Genomic DNA, 22,259 nt, shown 5'->3' with positions numbered 1-22,259 from the left:
GATAGGCTTCCGCCTCTCTCAACCACCCTTGAGGAGCAGACACAGACTCTCGCTCCCTCTTGAGCTGCAGTGCTGACTGTCCCCGTTGTGTCCTATAAGTGACATCCACTTCCCCTGCCTGGACTTAAGTAAGCTTCTCCCAGTGGTGGCCAGAGTAGACGGGGTACAAATCCTCCCAGCTCTGCCAAGTGACTTCGCAGTGATGGCCCGAAAGGAGCCTGCACACCACAGAAACTGGCAAGTGGTATCTTAGCTCCGAGCTGAGAGCTAAACATTTACCACAGATTTGTAAATACCTCAGGACACTGTCACTCTATCCGAATTCCTTTCCAACTGTGTTAGAATGAAAGTCGAGACAGAAATATCAAGAAGACCCACCTATGTTTGCATGTATTCATACATAACAGGGACATATCAGGGACATATCAGGATTAAACCCGTCCCCAGCCTGGCCTGAGAACCTTATTCTCCGCTTTCATACTGAACAAGGCCTGAAAGTTCAGAGTTTTGATGTCTCTCAACTTTGCCAAATCCACAAGGCAAACCAGGAGCCTCGGCGGGGACAGCTCTGGACAGAAGGGCGTAGAGCGCCCATCAGCTCACCTGAACGTCCATCTTTTCTCGAAGGGCCTGGAGCTCCTGGGCATGCTTGAGTCTCTCCTCTGACTCTTCATCCCGCAGAGACCCGAGGTGAGACTCAGTCATACTGTAGGACTGCAGCACCTTCAGCTTCTGGAAAAGCCAAGAATTGTTCTATTAAGTGAAGTCCTAGGCGGGACGTTGGCTTTAGGCCTTACCCCAATACAGAACCAGAAGAGTGGAACCCACCACAGTCAAGGGCCTCCCCAGTTTGCCCTCACCACAGCCATGTGCCTGCAAACATCCGCCCAAACAGCAGTCCCTTCCTGAGGGGTCTCCTGGGGCCCAGCCCCTGTACAGTAAAAGTAACCACCCATGGACAACACAAACTCAAGTGTTATTTCAATTCCAGTGACACTCCGATGTCCCCAAGCCCTGAACTTGCCCAAGTGCTGGCCAGTTTCTTCCCAGGTCTGGAATAAGCTGTTAAAAGACCCACACTTAGTGCCCATGTGAGAACCTCTGACTCCCCAAACTATTCCCTGAGGATTCTCTCTCTCTCTCTCCCTCCCTCTCCTCTCTCTCTCTCTCTCTCTCTCTCTCTCTCTCTCTCTCTCTCTCTCTCTCTCTCTCACACACACACACACCAGAAACAGCTATTTTTGTGCAGTGTTCAGAGCCATGTCACTTCCAGCCACTAATCCTTGAGCAAGCACTGTCACCAGAGGAGAAGGCTGGATCAAAGGCAGAATCCCTTCCTACCTACCCATGTCATACTAACAAAGCCCACGAAACTGATAAACCTTAGCGCAGCTTTAAGAACCGTCGAGCCTGAGTTTAACTTGGCGTTCTTCTTGATAACTTTTCTCAGCCACTGCTTAAGCAATACCAGGACCAGACGTTAATCATTCCTCAGCCAGAGCATTTATCCTGGCAAATGCATTAGCAGAGGCCTGGATAACTGGGGATTTCTGATGTGCACCCCCATCAGGGCTATAGCACATTACACATCTGGCTCCTTGCACTGCAGACCCCGTGGCCTGTTCTTCCTGTTAGCAAATCCTCTAGCCGCAGCATCAACTCCATGTATCCTGACATTCTCTCTGCAGTCCATCATGGCCAAAGTGCTCAGACCTCTGTACTGGGCAAGCTGTAAGGAGAAACACTCTCAAAATATACTGAGGGCTCAGTGGCTCTCCTCACATCAGGATGTTGCCTCTGGTTTTGAAGACTATCTCACAGTACTTTCCAGTCATTCTGAATCGAATTTTACCTCCCTCCCCACAAGAATTACAGACAGACAAACAATAAATAAACCCAGGCCTAGGCTGTCCCACTATGAGAAGAATGGGATCTGAGTCAGAACAGGAGCTGGTAAAGGAGCGTGACCTCATTTTCTGAAACTCAAAGTTTTTCTAACCCAAAGTAAATCCATTGGAGGTGGATTCTGAGCAATGGTGTCTGCTTCAAGTCAACAGTACTTAAGGACGGTCGCTCGACAAGCAACGTGTTGTGAAGTGTAGAGTCAGGGACACTTAAAATCAGGAACAATGGCCATGAAGCTGCTGGTGAGAGCAGAGGGCCACACCATGGAGTAGTAGTTTGCCTTCCACAGAGCATCCCTAACCCAGCAGGGAGCACTGTGATGGGGGACTTGAATAATTATAGAAAAAACACAGAGACAGAGACAGAGATATACAGAAAGACAGAGACATAGAGAGAGAGACAGAGAGACAGAGACAGAAACATACAGAGACAGACGGAGACAGAGAACAAGCTCTCATTTCCATCCTACCCCGCTCTCTGTGTTTTCACCCCAGGTCCCAGGCTTGCCCTAGCACAAACCCCTAGGAACACTTGCCTGTGTCTATCTATCTTCAGGCAAAACATGGGATGGTGGTGAGAAACACTGCTGACAATTCACTTTCAAAGCAAGATTCTCTTGACGTGAGGAGGACCAATCAGAGATAAATACATTTTAAAATGGTTTTCCACCTGTGCATATAAAGATGTGACTCGGCAGTAACTTTAACAAGGTCTCCCTGTATTAGCGTTGATAATGCGGCCGGCAGAGAACAGGACCTTGGAGTTTTAAAAGCTGCCTTCAAACCTCACCTCCATCCCTTACTAGCTGTGCGAACTTGTACAAATTACACGGTCTTGACTTCACATGTAAAAAGGAATGTAATATACATTCTTTTAAAAAAGCACATGTGTGCATGCATCTAAATGGAGCTCAGCCTGGCGAAATGTCATGTGCCTGTTATCTCAGGGCTCTGTGAGGTTGAGGCAGGCTGCTGAAAGTTCAAGGCCTGTCTGGGCTGCATAAAAAGTTTGATGTGTGGGTTGGGGATTTAGCTCAGTGGTAGAGCACTTGCCTAGCAAGCGCAAGGCCCTGGGTTCGGTCCCCAGCTCCGAAAAAAAGAAAAACCAAAAAGTTTGATGTGAGTGATGGTGTGTATATGTTCAACCCAGGGAGTGGCACTATTAGAAAGTGCAGCCCTGTTGGAGTAGGTGTGTCACTGTGGGTGTGGGATTTAAGACCCTCATCCTAGCTGCCTGGAAGTCAGTCAGTATTCTGCTCTTAGTTCCTCCTGTAACATGCCTGCCTGGAGGCTGCCATACTCCCGCCTTGATGATGACGGACTGAACCAGCCCCAGTTAAATGTTGTCCTTATAGGAGTTGCCTTGGTCATGGTGTCTGCTCACAGCACTAAAACCCTAAGTAAGACAATGTGATAAGTTTTTGTGGCTGGGCATAATGACGCATACTGTATTCCAAGCATTCACAGAGCAAAGGCAAGAAGACTGCTGTGAGTTTGAGGCCAGCCTGGTTTACACAAGAAGTTCCAGGCCAGCCAGGTGACAGAGACCCTGTCTTAAAAACAGAAGCAGGGAACAGTAAGTACAGCCAGCAAATGTTACCTATGATACACAACAACCATCAACCCCACCAGAGTATCTGACATATACCCAGAATTCACCAGATTTAAGTCGGGAGAAAAATGTATCATTTATATTCTACCACATTTCTTGCCAATGATGAGAAGGCTTTAAAAAAATAAGGTTAGTCTTCTAAAGAGTTCTAATTAAATGGCAGGCAGTGCTGTGTCCTAGGCATGTGATCATTTAAAGTTGTTACTAATCTATCGTACACAAAGGAAACTAAGGCACAGGGTTGTAAACTAACTCACCCAAGGTCACACAGCAAGGGTGTGCCAGAGCAGTGTGGGTTCCCCTGGGCACAGGCCTCTGGGGTCCAACCTTCTACTGTGTCAGCCCCAACGACAGCACAAGTAAAACCAGTGAGGACTCAGTAATGAGTTCTGAGGGTGGGAGGAGGCGTCAGTGGGCAAAGTGCTTGTTGTACAGATGTAAGAATCTGGGTCAGCCAGGCACAGCAGTGCGTATTCTCAAGCTCCAAGATAGTGGGAGCTGCATAGTGAAACCCTGTCTCAAAATAAAAGAAAAGAAAAAGAAAGAAAAGAAGAAAGAAAGAAAAGAAAAACAAAAACGAAAGAAGAAAGAAAAGAAAAGACCCTGGGTTCAAGTCATCAACACCTATTTAAAAGCTAGGCACAGTAGTGCACGTCTATAAAGCCAGAGATTAGAGCTGGAGACAAGTTGATCCTAAGGGCTGACTGGCCAGCCACTCAAGTCAAAATGGGGTACTCCCTAGTGCTCCCTATTCAGTAAGAGTTCCTGTCTCAAAAACTAAGGTGCGGGATTCAAATCCCAGCACTTGGGAGGCAGAGGAAGGTGGATCTGTTCATGGCCATCCTGTTCTACATACTGAGTTCCAGGACACCCAGGGCTATACAGAAAGATCCTATATCCAAAAAACAACAAATAAATAAATAAGTAAATAAATAACCAACCTAAGGTGAGAGGTCTGACAAGATGGCTCAGCTGGTGAGAGGATACTGCCATTACAGCGGACCCAAGTTCACTTCCCAGCACCCACAGGCGACCGCTCACAATAGCAGGTAACTCCAGTTCCAGGGAATCTGAGGGCCTCCTCTGACTTCCATGGGCACCCACACATATTCATGAATACACATACAGACACACAAACACACAGACACACAGACACACACACACACACACACAATAAGTCTAATGTAGAACTAAGATTCAGAAAGATGGTAGAAGACATCTTATGTCCATCTCTGGTCTCTACATACATGTGCATGGGCAAGCCCATCTACACATGCACACACACACACACACACACACACACACATCTATGCATGCATATGCACACACAAATTAACTTTTAAGAACAAGTAGGTTTGCAACAAAATAACTCTGAAAAGCTTTTTGTGCTGGGTACCTCTTCTAATGTAGAGTTCTGGTTGGCGACAGTTTTAAATTCATCCCAGAAGAGCTGTTTCAGCTTGTCTATCTCCCCATAAAGCTTGCTCCGTTCTTTTTCTTTCCATTCATCGAACTTCTTTTTAGCTTCTATTTCCCTCTGACGAATCATCTCTAATTCCTACCAAAAAAAAAAAAAAAAAAAAAAAAAGGCAGTATGATCATCACTTCCATGTTACGGCAAACATTTGCTGAGTACCAGCGAAGGCCTCCTACACGTGTGTTAACACTGTGGCAACCCAAGAACATGCTACCCTCACCCCTGCTGTCTAGACCCAGAGTGGTCCACTGCTAGACACGACTTATCCAAACTGTAGACCCCCTTGAGGATAAGACTCATTTTTCTCTTTTTTTACAACCCCCAGTAAATGCCTGCTAAGGCAATGATTAACGAACAACTACAAGGAGGGGTGAAGAAAGCTGGCATTTTTATTCTGTACATTTATTTATATTTTCTATTTTTATAGCACATGCCCTCTAGCCTAGAATTCTGGAGCTTTCAAAAGCAGAGCCAGTCTTTGCCCTCGGAGAGCCAGATAACAGTGTGGCCCAAAACATTTCGTTCAAGTTCGGATGCCTCCAGCATCGCCGTGCAGAAGACCACGACTCTGCTGCACCTTCCGCCACACAGGTCTGTCAGAGTAGTCTGACCATCCCTTCCAGACAAACAGAATCGTGTTCCACACCGGAGAAGCTGGCCTTCTCTCTCTGACTTCCGGCTCAGGGAAACCGGCCTAAATTTGGGCCCTGTGGGAGTGTAGTGCACGGTTGGCCACAACACCCTGAACCTCTGCAGCCATTTCCCTGCACACTCACCTGGGCCTGCCGCTGCCGCTCAGCCTCCCTCTGGGCTTCCAGCTCCCCTTGGGTCCACTTGAGCTTGGCCCGAAGCTCCTCCAGCACCTCCCCCAGCTGCTGTTCCTGCTTCTGCTTCCCTGGGGCCGACACAGGGATGGGCGAAAAGGGAAGCATCATTGGCACTAATGCAGCAAAAACTGTCTTAAGGACACTTTTCTACAATGCCGGGGAAATGGCTCAGCGATTCAGACCACTTGTTAGCTCTCCCAGAGGAACTGAGCTCGGTTCCCAACAGCCATGTTTTGTGGTTCACAACTGCCTATGACTCCAGCCATAGGGGATCGGACACCTCTTGTGGCTTCTGTAGACACGCGCGCGCACGCACACACACACAAACACACACACACACAAACACACACACACACACACACACACACACACACGGCATATATACACAGAAACATACACTTAAATAAAAATAAATGGTAAAATAGATAAAGAAGACATTTCCCTCTCCTATTAAAATACTAAAAGAAACAAAAATTTACATACGAGAATGGTAAATTTTTATATTCTGTATGGCAATGTGAAAGAAACTGATGGTTAGTTACATCACGAAATTCTTTACAGTCATTAAAAATCATGTTTTCAAAGACGGTTTAGGGCTGGCAGTGCCTGGTATGCCTGAAACCCTGCTTTTGAACCCCATTACTGCATAAGCCAGGCACAGTAGCATACACGTATGATCCCAGTACACAAGAAGTGGAGGCAGAGAGCCAGCCTCAGCTATACTAAGCAAGTTCAAGACTAACTCAAAAAACTGGAGAGATGGCTCAGTGGTTAAAAGCACTGACTGTTCTTCCAGAGGTCCTGAGTTCAAATCCCAGCAACCACATGGTGGCTCACAACCATCTGTAATAGGATCTGATGCCCTCTTCTGGCATGTCTGAAGACAGCAACAGTGTACTCACATACAATAAATAAATCTTTTAAAAAAAAAAGAAATAAATAATTTTTTAAAAAAAAACAGAAATTATGGTATACTCAAAAGTAATTTTATATGCTTATAAATATATGCAGAAACATTAACATAATAACTGCTGTGATAATATCCAGGTTTTTTTGGGTTTTTTTGTTTTTTTTTTTGTTTTTTTTTTGGTTCTTTTTTTCGGAGCTGGGGACCGAACCCAGGGCCTTGCGCTTCCTAGGCAAGCGCTCTACCACTGAGCTAAATCCCCAACCCCCTAATACCCAGTTTTTAACTTTCCTTTTCCTATATATTATTAAGTAGTTAAGTCTCCATATCAAAGATATATTTTTACAAGAAAATAAGAAACCAATATTTAAGACATAGACTGTTTTCCTTAATAATCCCTGATATAGAACTGTGAAGAGACTATATAATAAGCACGCAATTGAAGAACACTGCTTTAAGCTCTCTCTGTGTATAGTGTATATGTGTGTGTGTATCTGTCTGTCGGTCTGTCTGTCTGCCTTTCTGAGGACTGATCAACCTAGAACTACACTGCATAAAAGCAAGTCCTATTCTCAGCTGTAAAAAAAAACAATGTTTCCCTTAATGAAACATTTCTATTATGTGGTTATTTCATTGTACAGACACTTCTGTTGAACTCAAAAAGTACATATAACTTTATAAGGGCAGCACAAAGCCTTGTTACTCATTTGGGAATGTGAAATGGTAAAATTAAATAAAGTGATTGTGTCACGATAAGCTCCAGTACACAGAACAGCCAAAGAACTGGTCTGACTGCTCGTTTGCCCCATTAATACAGCCAGTCTGGGACTGCTGCGGACGAGGCAGGGAGGCTGAAGGCCGGTCTGAGTCACTGCTGCCACTCCACACACAGCGAAGGGTACAGAAAGTGCGGGGCAAACCTAACCGATGTTCATGGATAGGAACGAAGCTACAACTAAACCTACCTGCCTGATGCCTCTTGTCCCCTACACTGATGAGACGCTGCAGAGTTCCGTGTGGGATCTCTGAGAGGCTGGAAGAGCAGGTTCATGTGCGTGGGCCCCACTCGCCAAACCCTAGCCCAGCAGTTCCCAGAGGACGCCTGGACTCACCGACTTCCGCCATGCCTGCATGCCTGCGCTGGATGTGGCCCCGGAGAAAGGTGGCATTCATGAACGTCTTGTCACACAAATGGCACTACACAGAAGGAAAGCAACGGGAATTGCCAGATTAGATCCCTTAGACCACATGAAAATGTCCTGTAGCGAAACTCTGCCTCCACAGGGTCCACGGGCTGACTCAGAAATAAGAAGCGGGAGGGTTGGGAGTATGTGAGACCCTAGGTTCAATTCCCAGCACCACATAAAGAAAGGATGGTGGAGTGGGAAGGGAAAGGAAATAGGAATCCTGGTTTTTAGTAGAATATGAGACCAACGAAAATAACCACAGGTGTCCCAGCCCTCATTACAATGACTATAACCACGTCACTTAGTTCTAGTCACTATAAGCACAAATGGTACATTTCTAGAAGGTGACTTTTTAAAAAAAAAAAAAGTCCTAGTGGGGCACATACCTTTAATTGGAGTACTCTGGAGGCAGAGACAGGCAGACCTCTGTGAGTTTAAGGCCAGTCTGATATAAGTTCCAGGCCAGCCAGGGCCACATCATGAGTTCCTGACTTTAAAAAAAAAAGGCTGGCAAGGGATGTAGCTCAGAGTGAGCCGACTTGAAAGATGGAAAGAGGCAACCATCTTAGGCCGTGAGACCCAGTAAGACTGGCAAAGCAAGAGATAAAGAATGGGGTCACTGGTAGCGGGCGTTCCACACCAGTCCCGGGTTGCTTACAGCCAGCTTCTATATGAACTTTGCCATCGAGCGCTGTATGGTTGCAACAGACAGCGCCTGCACTGACAGACTGCCCACTGAGGACCTAACTGACAGAAATAAACCTCTAGTTGGGAGAGGAATGTAAGTTGGGTGGCACGGGGGATACCGTGCAAGTCACTTTACTGCCCCGCCCACACTAACAGCCCTGCCCCCACACTAGGAATCCCCTGAAAACCTAAATGAGCATGGACCACAACTACGTTCTAAACCCTGGCCAGGGTAGATGTCTCAGCCTCGTCTTCCAGTGCAGGGGAGTCATGAATTCTGTCTGAACTACGAAGTCGTTTTTCTAAAGTGAGCCTGCTTCCACACGCCTCACCACACGCTTAGTTGTCGTCCACGTGCCTCCACACACACGCAGACACAGCTCACTCCGCACACCTACAAACTCTCCATCCTTATACACGTACAAACACACGTATCTTCCATACATACACACATCCTTAGGCACACGTGCCACATAGCCTTCATCCACCTACATATATACATCATTACATACAGTCTTTATAGGTACAGACAGACGTGCACAGTCTACACCGCCTCGAAGCCATAAACATACCTTTCTATTACACTCCTTAGCTGGGTCCACTGCAGTGAGTCGGCAGAAGCACACGTTATGCAAGACATATTCCACAGACACAGATATCATAGACCCTTCGAGCATTGTGTATACCCATTTAACACAGCAATATGCACAGATACAAGCATCATGCAGTCACACCTTCATACAGTACACACGCATCCCTCTATGCACAGGAGTACTTGCATAGACACCCTATACACTCCTCTCACGCACCCACTCTACGCTTACACTGCACAGAACCCAATAAGAATCCTCAGACTCTCAGAATAATCGTCTTTAAAATCTGCTCCTAACTGATGAGAATGGCCTCCGGGAGACTCGTGGTCCACGGCAGAACCACTCAGCTGGTCCGGTGCCTAAGGTGTACAGCCCAGGCTCTCTCACCACAGAATCCTCACCGTGTGGTAGCTGTGGGCGCTCGTCTGCAGAAGCAGCTGCTGCAGGGTACTGATCATCTTTCGCCTACGCCGGCTCTCCTCCCGAACACCCTTGAGCTCGTCAGCCTGGCGACCCAGCTCCTGCTGGCCACGCTGCTGCTGGCCCAGGCTGGCCTGCAGCCGTGCTTCCAGCTGGGCCACACTGGCACTCAGGCAGTCCTGGCAGTGCAGCAGGTACTCGATGATGAGCTGCGCCAAGCGCAGCACCTTGAGCAGAACTGGGTCCACAGGCTGCCTACAGTGGTTGCACACCTCTCGGTCCAAGTTACAGAAGGTGACGCCAGCGATGTTCTCCTGCAGAGTGGCCACGTCCAGCTCCCGGGCCACACGGTCCACGTCCACAGCACTGATGCGCCTCCAGTCTATGCTCTCACGGCGAGGCTGGAACTTGAAGGTGGGAAGTGTGTAGGCCCCGGACGGCAGGCCACTAAGGCCATCAGCAGTGGCTACTGGGTACTGCATGGGCAGGAGAGGCTCTGGGCTGACCACGGGAGTAGAATGCCACCAAGGCCACTGGCCAAGGAGCTGAAAGAGGACCTGGAAAACGGAAGAGTACAAGTTAGATAAAGTTCAAACGGTTATACCTTCCATACACCCGCTCAGCAAAACCTTAAAGGAGGGCACAGTGATGTTGTCTGTAGAGCAGTCACTCAGTAGGATGTGCCAACAACTATGTCAATGTGGCTTCAGCGTGGGGAGGAAAGGTAAGCCTCCCATTGCACAGAAATGTATCTAAATCCTCTGCCTTGGACAAATCTCTTCCTCTTAAAACTCCTGAGTCTGTAGGGGAGCAGGAAGAAATCCACTTGGAAGAACTATGGTAAGGAAGGGGGCCCATGACACTCGCAGTCTAGTGCCTGCATGTGGTCCTCGGGGATCCCTTACCGAGCAACTGTGGTAGCGCCTGGCAAAAAAATTTGTCAAATGTACCAGAGGATTTTTCTGCCACTCTATAGTTACTTGGGATAAAGTCCAACAACTCTCCAGGAATAGCAGAGCCACCAATGACCACAGCAGTGCCTTCTGGTATATATACCCCATTCTAGTAGCACTCATGTGGACTACAATTCCCAGCATCCCCGGCAGCAAAGTGTGATCATGTGACTATATTATTTCTGGTGGACTGTAACTAAAACAATATCCAGCCCAGCCAAGAGGGGATTAAGAAAGCTGCTATGTCTCTGCATAAATTATTCCCGGTCTACGATAGGCCTGTCTGTTTATCTGTTGTTTTTCCCCTGCAATGTGGATAACACAGAGGGCCTTATGTATGCTTGGCAAATGCTCTAACGGGGAACTTCCCTCCAAGTCCATTAACAGATTAGAGCAGTAGTTCTCAGATATCCTGAATATCAGATATTTACATTTACTGTAGCAAAATTATAGTTATGTAGTAGCAATGAAATAATTTTATGTTTGGGGTTCACCACAAGTGGAACTGTATTAAGGGGTTGCAGCATTAGGAAGGTTGGGAAACACTGGGCTAGAGCTTTGGTTTTTGTTGTTGTTGTTGTTGTTGTTGTTGTTGTTGTTGTTGTTGTTTTTGCCAAAAGACTCAGATTCTATTTCCCATACTCTCGGTAGATATACTTGATAGCTTTTTGTCAAATTGCCACAAGCTAGACTCTGAGAGTAAGGAAATACAATTCGGAAAATGTCTCCATAAGATCAGTTTGTAGGGGGGTTGGGGATTTAGCTCAGTGGTAGAGCGCTTGCCTAGGAAGCGCAAGGCCCTGGGTTCGGTCCCCAGCTCCAAAAAAAAGAAGAAAAGAAAAGAAAAGAAGAGAAAAGAAAAAAGAAAAGAAAAGAAAAGATCAGTTTGTAGGGCTTAATTGATGATAATGTGGGCGGCACGACTTCAGGACATGTGATCCTGGGGTGTATAAGGAAACAAACTGGGCGAGCCATAGGGGCAAGCCAGTAAGCACTTTCCTCCAGGAATAGTTTCTGCCCTTGCAGGCTGAGTCTAAGATGAGAAAAGGTGCTCTGTCTCTGCATAAATTATTCCCGGTGCACCCTTCCCCATTGATCAAGTTCTTCCCAGACTGTGTGATCCCGTCATTTAAATTCAATCCAAAGGCGGAGAAGAAAAGTGTCTTAGTTTATCTTCCTTGTCAACTTGACTGGGGTTGGAGTCACCTAGGAGACACACCTCTCAGCTTATCTATGAGGGTGTTTCCAGAGAGGATTATCTCAGGAGGGAAGCCCCGCCCAGCTGTGGGTCCATCCCATACCCTGGAGTCCCAGACTGAGTACGGCAGAATTCTCTTGCACCCTGACTGTGGAAGCAGTGGTTAACTACCTCACACCCCGACCACCATGTCCCCCACCAGCATAATGGACTGTATTTCTTCAATCATCAGCCAAAAGAGACCCTAGCTTTCTTAAATTACTCTTGTTAGTATTTGTTACAAGGAGAAAAGTAATGGCATAAAAAGGGTCATGAAACTCACGGAAGATAAAGGCCTTGAAGAAAGAGTGGGTCTAGGTGGGCAGGGGAAGGGGAAGGAGAGGCCCTGTCCCCTCTGAACTGCCTCCCTCTGGAAAAGACAGTGCCAATGGCCAGGCCAGCTCTACCTGCTTCCCAGGGACTATGAGAAGGAGTCCGGGGGCAGGGGAGGGGCCCAGAGGTAACACTGGCATGCTGCATGCAGTCTCTAAGTATGGTTTTACAAATAAATAGGGTACTGTTATCCCAATTCCACCAACCAAACTAGAATCTGGATGGGAAGTATGGTCTTTCCCTGCTAAGGAGACCAGAGCTGAACTGCAGCTGAGCATGCCCCTGCCTCCAACGACTGTAGACATGAACTGTCCAGCTGCGGTAAGGCTCTCCTCTTGGAAGATTTGATTTGACCAGAGGCTCACCCCCTTTCCCTGAAGCCTCTAATTCATCCACTCATGAAGACTCCCGTTTTACTCTATACCTGTTTGGACTTAGCCCAGCTCTTGGTATTGTGGGTACTGTGTGATGTATTAATAACCACATCCCCGCTCCCCGCTCTGGGGTTCAGGGTGGCTCCTTCTGACCCGGTACTGACTGCAGATTTCTTTGGCTGCGCCTCAGAATGGCCACAGGCTGCTCTGAGCCTAGCTTTTCATTTTCTACCCCTCTCCTTCCTTTCTCAGACACTCCTCCCAGAACAGCAGCATCTAACCTAAGCAGGCCACATGGTCACCAGAAGGCAAGCACATTTCTATCCCGTTCAGTGTGTCACGTAGCCAACGAAGCAGGAGTTGGCTGACACAGCACTCACCATGCTTAGCTCCAGGCTGCAGCCTCACCGCCAGAGCCTCAGGGACAGTTGCTCACAACAAGCCATGCCCCTGACAACAGCAGGTAACCAGACATGCTGCGTACAAGGGTAACAGGACACCCACTTCCTGCCCTTGAGGGCCTGAGAACCTCGCTCTTTAACTATTTAAGCTTTGGCCTCCGGTGTGTGCCAACAGTTCTCTCTCTAACGATTAGGCCCCAGATCTCCACCACCGGCTTGCTCCACTCTCCCTCTACCTCTGGTCGCCCTTGCTAGTCTTCCCGTTCAGTAATGACTATTCTTCCGCCTTTCCTTCAAAGCAAGGGTCCAGGTACCCCTTGACATTCGTCCACTGTTCACCTATGGGTCATTTCTCACTATAATCTCCTGAGGATGAGTTCATATACCCACTGCTTCTGCTACTCTGGGCCTGCTCTTGACTGAGCCTCAGCTGTCCCCAAATTTCTTTGCTCAGGTCCCTTCTGCCTCTTGACACTTTTGGACCCAACTCTGCGTCCAAAACTGCTTCTATTTCAAACCCAACTTCCAACAGTGCCTAGAAAGTAGTATTAAATACATGAAATGCCAGGTAGGACAGAAACCTCAGCACATGCTTGACAACAGACTGATTCTCTGCCTTTTTGCATAGGTCTCAGTAAAGCCATGATTCTCAAGAGTTCTTCACTTCCTTGGCCAATGGCTGTAGCAGAACCAGGTCTGGAAGGCAATGCAGCTAAGGTACTGGGAATGCCCCATCTGCATTCCCGAGAACCCACATAATAGCCAAGCACAGTGGCACCTGCACGTAACCCTAGCACTAGGTAGGGGACCAACACAGGCAGGTCCCTGGAATGCAATGACCAGTCAATCTAGCCAATTAGTGAGCTCTGGATTCAACAAGAGACCCTGTCTCAAATAACCAAGGTCCATGTTCATCAGGGCAAGTATAAACCGCATAATTCTGATGACCTGAGCTAGATCCCAGGGACCCCCATAAAGGTGGGAGGAGAAAACTGACTCCATAAAGTTTTCATCTGACCTCCACATGCACACTATATCCCCTCCTCTACATCACACACACACACACACACACACACACACACACACACACACGCACGCACGCACACATGGGTGCACACACCAACAAACACCTAGGCAGAGAGCAGCAGAAGAAAACACCCTCTGCTATAGAGTGCTGAGGATTATGGCGACAGGGAGAATGTTTCTCAAAACCATTCCTAGGGGATAGAGAGGATGGCTCAGCAGTTAAGAGGACTGGCTGCTCTTAAAGAACACCCAGGTTCTAGTCCCAGCACCCACATGACAGCTCGCAACTGTCTAGAACTCCGGCTCCAGGGAATCTGAAGCCCTCTTCTGACCTCAACGGGCATCAGGCAGGACTGTGGCACACACACATACATACACATATAATAAAAATCGTATTTAAAAAGAACAATTCCTAACGAGCTGCCATCGTGTTCTGAGACACAGAGGGGAAAAAAGATGCTTGCCCAAGGTCCAGAAGTTGGATTCAAACCCAAGCAATACGACTCCTCGGTCTTGGGCTGTCAGCCATGTTTCTGCTGCCCCTCAGTATGGACGGCCCTTGGTGTTTCCTTCTGCTCCTGCTCAAGATGGGGCACATGCCTCAAAGCTCACAACCATCTGTAATGAATCCGATGCCCTCTTACAGTGTGTCTGAAGACAGCAACAGTGTACTCATATACATAAAATAAATAAATCTATAAAAAAATAAAATAAAATAAAAAGAACTGTCAAAATCTTAGACCATCTGCCTCAGAATTCTTGGAGTTCTGGGGAAATGAGGCTGGAACACCCAAGAGTTAGAATCAACAGGAGTTGGTCGTCTTTCATTCAGACTCACTACTTGGAAATGGAGTCCCAGGGACGTGCCTGACATTATACATCCACAGATTAACCCCATTGGCTCTCCTGAATGGGCTCAGGCACATCAGTGAGGCCTCCCAGTACCCGGCGTGGCTGTCAAGATCTGGCCTCACAGCTTGCCCTCCTGGTATCTGCAAACCTTTCTTTTTCACGCCCTCAGCAAACTTCATAAACACCGTGATGGGAAACCACACTTCACGTATGTAGGACTCTGAAGTAGAGTTCTCAGTTCATGAGGTTTTACCCTCAAGAGTATCATTCCTGTCTTCTATGGTTCTCTAGAGGTCTGATGTCTAGAGGTCTGGGGCTTCTGCCATCAAAGGGTAGACAGGGAGGGTGGGAATTCCCATACCTGGTGATCTGATCGAGCTGCTATCGTTTATCAAGCACCTACATGCCAGGCACAACACCAGACCTCAAAGGTGCCATTTCTGACCCCACCAATCCGAATCACACTAACTGACCTCCCAACAATGGCAGCGGTGGCATACAAGTGACAAATGACAGCAGGTTGTTTCATTGTGGAAATACGGTACCTGAGATTTCTCGAGCAGAATGGAAGGGCTGCCGGGGTTCACAGCAAATCATGACAGGGTCAGTGCTAGAGGGCGTAAATCCTCGATGTCTCTTGGTTACAAAGTTGGCTTCTGGACAGGCAGAAGACAAAGCCACATGAGCTGGTTACCAAGAAACCACACACCCCAGGGGCAGGAGCGCACGCCTTCTCCAGACTGAGTTATCAGCAGAGTGTTTTCCCGCCTCTGGGACTAGAAACGCAGGCAGGCAGGGATGATTCACCGTCATTAGGAAAGCCAAGGCTGTGTTACCTGCCTCGACAGGTTCTGATGGGGTCCAGGGAAACTCCCCATCCCACTTCACTCTGAAGAGTTCATGATTCAAATGGAGCTTTGTGCTAGTGAACAAGCTCGCGCCACTGTCAGGATGTTCATTTCTCCCTGCAGCTTTTCCACACTCGGCAGTGTTTACTCCCTCCCCAGTCACCAGTTTCACGGGGAAACAAATCCTGGAAGCTGCGTGGCTCTTCTGCTCACCTGAATTCTGCCAAAGATAATACTGTCCAAACATCGCAGTTTGGGGGTGGGAGGGCAGGGCATTTCCTCTCCTTAAAGTTGCATCTCCACACCTCACTGTCTCTTTTTCTTCCTCAAAAATGAAACTAAGAGGAAAGTTGGAAGGTGCCAGGCTTCTGAGGGGCCGTGGCAATCATTTACAAACTTGCCTTGGCTCCCAAGCTACCTCCACAGGGCCTGCCCTGGGGAACTCCGGGCCTGTCATTAGAGCTAATTGTCAGGGCTGCCAAGGAAACCTTCCCACAGTTTGCAAACATGCTCTCCACACAGCAGAGGCCAGGGAGCACTAGAGCCCCTAATGGAAACAAGAGAGAACTGGGATCTTCCAGAACACTTCTTTTACAGTCCCTGGCCTTGATCTTGGAGCATCTTGTTTTATTAAATAAATGTTTTTATTAAAAAGGAGGATCCATTTCTACTCTTCACTGTTAACTTCCAGGCAGCAAGAGAGAGATTCACACTCCAAGGCCCACTCGGCCTAGCACTTTAAGTTTCCTCTCACCTGCACATTGGGGGTGGGGGAGGGGAGGGGTGGATGTGCTGGTGGCCTACATTAGGTCCCCATTAAGTCTGAGCTCTACCACTGAGCTACATCTCCAGCTCCAAGGACTTAAGTGACCCCTGGTAGGTCAACCATATTCCAAGACAGGCCCTATACACACAGCGGTAGGACAGCTGGGTGGTGGCATTGCCTTTAATCCCAGCACTCAGAAGAGAGTCAGAAGCAGGTGTATCTTTTTGAGTTCCAGGCCAGCAAGGTCTACATCAAAAACAAACAAACAAAGGTAGTAGGACAAGAAAACTGGACTGGAGGAGGAGTCTCAAAGTTGAGGGGATAGAGAAGTGAGGGGGCGTATGATCAGAATACATGTGAGAAAGTCTAAAAGAATTTTTAAAAATTTATAAAAACTTGTCATAAATTAGTGTCACAAAAATATTTTTTCTTTAAAACAAAAATGGAGATGGGGCTTTGACTGGTGGCTCCTGGGAGTATCTAAGAGAATAAGGCCTAGAATGACCTATTATCCCCAGGCACAGAAGTGTCAAAAACAAACAAAACCTGCTTTTCATTGGAAAGAAAACTGACAGACTATACCAGTGTTTCTTGTCTGTTAAAGCACTGTTCCTTCCTAACAGAGCTTCTCTCTCCTTACTTTGGGCCAGACCCCTGACTAACGATCACCAGGCAAGTGACTGACCAGCGGTGAGAGGGCAGTGGCTGACTAACTCTGCTGGCCACAACTGCCCCTTTCTGCTAAGTGACCACAGGGCATTCAGAACTGCCCACCAAGTACTCCCCTTCTTTCCTTGGTGTTCTGAATAGCACGACTGACCCTCTGAGAAAAGTTCAGCTCCCAACCGCACAAAGTTTTCTGGTCCCGACAAGGCATGCGTCTAAGACAGTGGTTCTCAACCTGTGGGTCGCGACCCCAAAGGGCCTACATATGGATATCCTTTATATCTGATATTTACACTAACAATTCCTAACAGTAACATAATTACAGTTAGGAAGTAGCAGTGAAATAGTTTTATGGTGTGCTCCTCATCACAACATGAGGAACTACATTAAAGGCCTGCAGCAGCAGGAGGGGCAGACCCTTGGTTCTAGTAGACAGACAGACGACCTTCTCTGAGCAGGGTTTTCACCTCCCAGACCACACCTTGGGGAAGGTAGGAAGAGGAAGTAACTATCTTGCTGAACGCTGACAGACAGATGGAAAAGTAGGGTTAGAACATCTTACTCTCCCTAGGCCTCTCCTAATCCTGTTAGAAATCAATTCCTGAAGACATGGCCAGGACAGCACCGGCCCTGGGCCCCTCAGGACCGTTGTGAAGGCCCTGTCCTCTGCTCCTGCTTCCTACTCTTCCCCTGTGGACTTCTAATCACATCCACCCCTAATGCTGTGCTCCTGTTAAACTTCAGCCCGGGACCGGAAGCGGAGGAACCTAGAAACGCCAATCTTTATTTAAAAATCATCTTGTTAGTAACCGAACCCCACTTCCCTACAGAGCACAGATCGCTTTACTGTTTTCAAAAACTGCATTCCCAAGACCACCCCCCTGAAAAAGCCGAGGGTTGGCTGTCAGACCTCCCCAATTCCGCGCCTCCGTGCCTCCAAGCATACGGGTTCTTTCCCCGCAGGGTACCTCATTCCTGAACAATCCAAGGCCGCTGGGATGGAGGCGCAGGGAGCGGGACGTCGTGAGGCACCCTCGGCCACGCAGCTCGGTTCCTAGCTTGGCGACTGCAGCCACTAATGTTTAACCTGCGCGCGCAGCGGCCGAGTAGCTCCGCCTGGAACCTCGCTCCCTCCCGCGGCTCCCGGCTGGATTCCAGGCATAGTTTTCCTGGGAGGCCTGGGTCAGTCTGAGGGTCACCCGGAGCAGGGGCCGGTGACTGGAGGTCTTGGGGGTTGCCACGTTCCCGACTCACCACGTCCGCAAGTCCAGACTCACTCCATCTCCTGCAATGCAGCCGCACGATGCTGCCAGCCACGCGGACTCTGCGCCTCTCTCCTCGCCAGTAGCTCAGGACTGGGGTCTGCAGTGCTCCCCACCCCCACCCCCACCCCTACCCCACAACCCATCCACCCACAGCAGAGGCGGAGCCTCTCCCCAGCGCCCGGGAACAGCTATTTTTAGAGCTGCAAGGGATTGGGGAGGGGGGTGGAGGGAGAGTGCTGCTTTGAATCCGTTAAGGAAATCCAGCATCCAAATTCCCAGGCCTTATTAAGCGGCAGGGCAGACTCTGTCGTCATCCCTTCTCTCCACTTCTCGTCCATAGCAGGATGCAGCCACGGTCCTAAAGTTAACTGCTGCTCTCCCTCTTGTCACCTCTCCCTATCTCCCTCCAGACATCTCTGCAAGCCCGAAAAACTAAAGGAAATTGACCCGAGCCTACCTTAGGAGACCCTCACTTAGGTGTACTCCAATTTGATCAGAAGACAATCACCTTCCAGATCCCTTATCCACCAACGTTGCCCAGAAAGCTCGGGCAGGAGTTGGGGGTATTCTCCCTCCTGATTATAGGTCCCTACTCCCTTCTCCTTGGGAGTCTCCTCTCATGGGAGGTTTTGTTGAATCTTAGGGCCCTTCTCTCACCCATAGCTTCAATATGTCAAGCTCTGCATATTGGACAAAAGTACTGGAAATAAGCGTTGGCAAGGGTGGGGAGAAACTCAAATTTAGGTGCGTTTGTTGATGAGAATTCGAAACGGTTCTGCCACTGTGGGAAACAAGATGGTTTGCCATGGTTCTTCACCATTTGAAAATATTGTAAGGATTAGGAGGTGTGGCCTCGTTGGAGAAAGTGTGTCACTGAAGGTGGGCTTAGAGGTTTCAAAAAGCCCATGTCAGACCCAGTCTCCCCGCCCACCCTAATGGAACAGGATGTAGCTCTGCGCTAGTTCTCCAGCAGCAGGCCTGCCTGTTGCCTGTTACTCCCTGCAATTATGGTGAATGGACTGAGACTCTGGAACTGTAGGCAAGCCCCCAGTTAACTACTTTCTTTTATAAGAGTTACCTTGTGTTGGTATTCTGTCTAAACTCCACCCTCACAGCTACCTGGGAACAGGCAGGTATGCTCCGCCCCGGTTGCCTAGCAACAGCCAGCTGTGCCTGACTATAAAAGGGGCTGCTTGCCCCCTCCTCACTCTCTTACTCCTCTCTTACCCACTCTTACTCTTTGTTCTTCTCCGTTCTTGCCCCCTCTCCCCCCTCCCACCATGTGCCATGGCTGGCCGCCTTTCCTCTCTTCTTCTACTCTTCTCTCATTAAGCCTCTCCACATGGAACCATGTTGTCTGGGTGTGTTCTGTCCAGGCACGGGTCGAGATTCGAACCCTAACACCTTGGTCATGGGGTCCCTTCACAGCAACAGAAAAATAAGTAAGACACATGTCTAGATCTATATCTAAAGAAGCTTAAAGCAAGACCCCAAACAGACGCTTGGACACACGTGTTTAATGAGCTGTCAAGATGGCGCAGCAGGTAAATGGCTTTGTCACCAAGTCTGATATCCTGAGTTGAAATCCTGTAAACCACACAGTGAAAGAAAAGAATCAACTCCTGAAAGTTCTCCTCTGACATTTGGGCACGCGCGCACACACACACACACACACACACACACACACACACTGTAAAATAATAACATTATTTACACCAGCCAAAATATGGAAGTAATCCAAGTGCCCATGGGCAGCTGATTGGCTAAGAACACGTGGTTTACACATGCAACAGAATATCATTCACCCTTAATGAGGAAGGAAATACTAACATTCGTTATTACATGAACCAGGTTTATCTTAGTCCATTTAGACTACAGTAATACAATACTACAGACTAAACAGAAACCCTTCCTCCTGCTTCTGGAAGCTGGAAAGTCTAAGATCAAGGCTTAGCAGATTCCCTTTTTGCAGAGCACCTATTTTCTGATCAAGATGGCAGAAGGATCTAGTAGTTCCTTCCATAAGGGCACTGAATCCAGCTGCGAGGGCTCTACTCTCACGACCGCATCACTTCCTGGAGTCCCCATTCTTAATAATATCACTGCTGTTGTTTGGTTAAGTGTCCCCAAAGGTCCATGTGATAAAGTCTCGATTCCCAGCACGGTGCTATGGGAGTTTGGTGGGACCTTTAAGAGGGGAGGCCTAGTAGGAAGACTTAATAGGTATAGACCTCGAGGGTGTTAGTGAGATTCCCAGCTCCTGCTTCAGGAAAACGCCAGGAGTCTTTCGTAGAAAGCTAACCAATAGATAAACAAAGTAAAAAGGAGCTAGTCCTAAAAGGGAAAAGGCATGTGATTCCACTTATAGGGCTTAACCAAAAAGAGTCAAGATCATAAAGACAGTTGTTGGACAGTGGTTATTGGAAGCTATAGAGGTGGGGGGCGGGGGAAAGAGCTAAGGAAGCTCTTGAAGAGTGAGAAATTTCAGTAGGGGAAAAATGGTGAGAGGCATTCAGGGATGCCACTAGGAATGGCTACATGACAACGTAAATATTTAATTCCCTGAGTTTTATACTAGAACGGTTAAAACAGTGAATCCTGTGTTGCATGTGTTTTACCACAATGTTTTCAATGTAAGGAGAGAAATGGGGTCAGACACAAGAAACAAGTAGGGCTGTGTATGAGTCAGGCCCTCTGGTTGGACATCTTGCTCTTCTTCTCTTCCGACCAGGATACCCTCTTCACTATCTGAGAGCAAAGTGTGCAGGCTTGGACATCAAAGACAAGTTCATATTCCTCATCCTCAAACTGTGTGGCCCCGGGAACATCACTTTAACCTCCGCGACCTTTCAGTTTTCTTAGCTGTAAAGTACGAAAAATAAGCTCACATTAGCAGGGTTGTTAATGCACACCAAATGAGGTAAAATACCCCAAGGCCCAGCTTAAGCCTGGGCAATCCGTGGTGTGCCCTTCTGGGCTCACGTGGAGCCTTCTTGCCCATTGGCTTCTTGGCTGTCTTCTCACTACAATCCTCAGAGTTTACAGAGGGTAGCTGACCATACTTGTGTGTACATTTGTGTGTATGACGTCCACCAGCCTCAGTTTCCCCGTGTATAAGCCAGTTACCTTCTTTTTCTAAGGCAAATTTGATATGCACCCAGGTTAACCTTGGCTGAAAGTCAAAGTCCCATCTTCAGGTGATCGAGACTCGCACACATGAGACGCTTAGGTATTTATGTCCCTCTCTCTGGGCCTCAGTTCAACATCTGATACAGGAAAGTTTTGACTGCGTAGTATGTGCAAGGTCTGGTTTTGTTTGTTTTGTTTTTGTTTTCCTTTTGGTGAGAAAGCACAAGCACAGAATAACTGTCACCTTCTGCCACTGCACCATCCAATATGGCAGCCTCAGTGGGGACCTTGGTTAGTCCATGTCTAGGTTCAGGGAAAGGATATTGGTGCTAGATCACTGCCACCCTGAATTGCTGGGATCATGACTGTTGACTGAAAAGAAGAGGGATGGGTCTCAATATCTGCGATTCCCACCTTGCTGTGCGGCCTTTTATCTCCTCAGTCTAGAGCCAAATTTCCACTCTTGGCTCAACTTAGATCTTATCACAGATATACCCGGCCCTACACCTCAGGGACCACAGGAAACAGTAAGAATTGCCTGAGCATCCCCCACCCCCAAATTGCTGCCATTTTAACAAAGAAGCCAGCACCCATACAAACCTCTGGCATAGCCACTAATGATCTATGAGGTTGCATTAGGTCAGGGGTACTTTGTTCAGTTTACATAGTGCTGACGCAGGGATATAGAGGTATGTGGTCAGAGGAAGAGTTTACTCAAAAACCCAGTTTGATCATTTCTCTTGAAAAAATTCGAGAATCTGTCTAGGCAGTAGTGGTGCACACTTTTGATCCCAA

General features: G+C 48.0%; 1 protein-coding gene across 1 annotated transcript in view; it reads right to left on the bottom strand.

Moving 5' to 3' along the window:
- Nucleotides 1–18,432, bottom strand: part of Dzip1l (DAZ interacting zinc finger protein 1 like) — a 38,559-nt gene extending 20,127 nt beyond the window's left edge. Inside the window, exons 1-7 of the mRNA XM_032910203.1 lie at nucleotides 18,325–18,432; nucleotides 15,336–15,446; nucleotides 9,596–10,171; nucleotides 7,840–7,924; nucleotides 5,770–5,888; nucleotides 4,913–5,074; nucleotides 604–732 (exon numbers count right to left, since the gene is read on the bottom strand). Coding sequence (XP_032766094.1) covers nucleotides 604–732; nucleotides 4,913–5,074; nucleotides 5,770–5,888; nucleotides 7,840–7,924; nucleotides 9,596–10,096 — 996 coding nt within the window. The 5' untranslated portion in view covers nucleotides 10,097–10,171; nucleotides 15,336–15,446; nucleotides 18,325–18,432. The remainder of the gene's footprint in view (nucleotides 1–603; nucleotides 733–4,912; nucleotides 5,075–5,769; nucleotides 5,889–7,839; nucleotides 7,925–9,595; nucleotides 10,172–15,335; nucleotides 15,447–18,324) is intronic.
- Nucleotides 18,433–22,259: the final 3,827 nt, after the last annotated feature.

Source organism: Rattus rattus, chromosome 8 (assembly GCF_011064425.1).
Source record: "Rattus rattus isolate New Zealand chromosome 8, Rrattus_CSIRO_v1, whole genome shotgun sequence".
Lineage (NCBI taxonomy): Eukaryota > Metazoa > Chordata > Mammalia > Rodentia > Muridae > Rattus > Rattus rattus.
The sequence above is the reverse complement of the archived record's forward strand: the minus strand, read 5'-3'. Positions and strand labels throughout refer to the sequence as shown.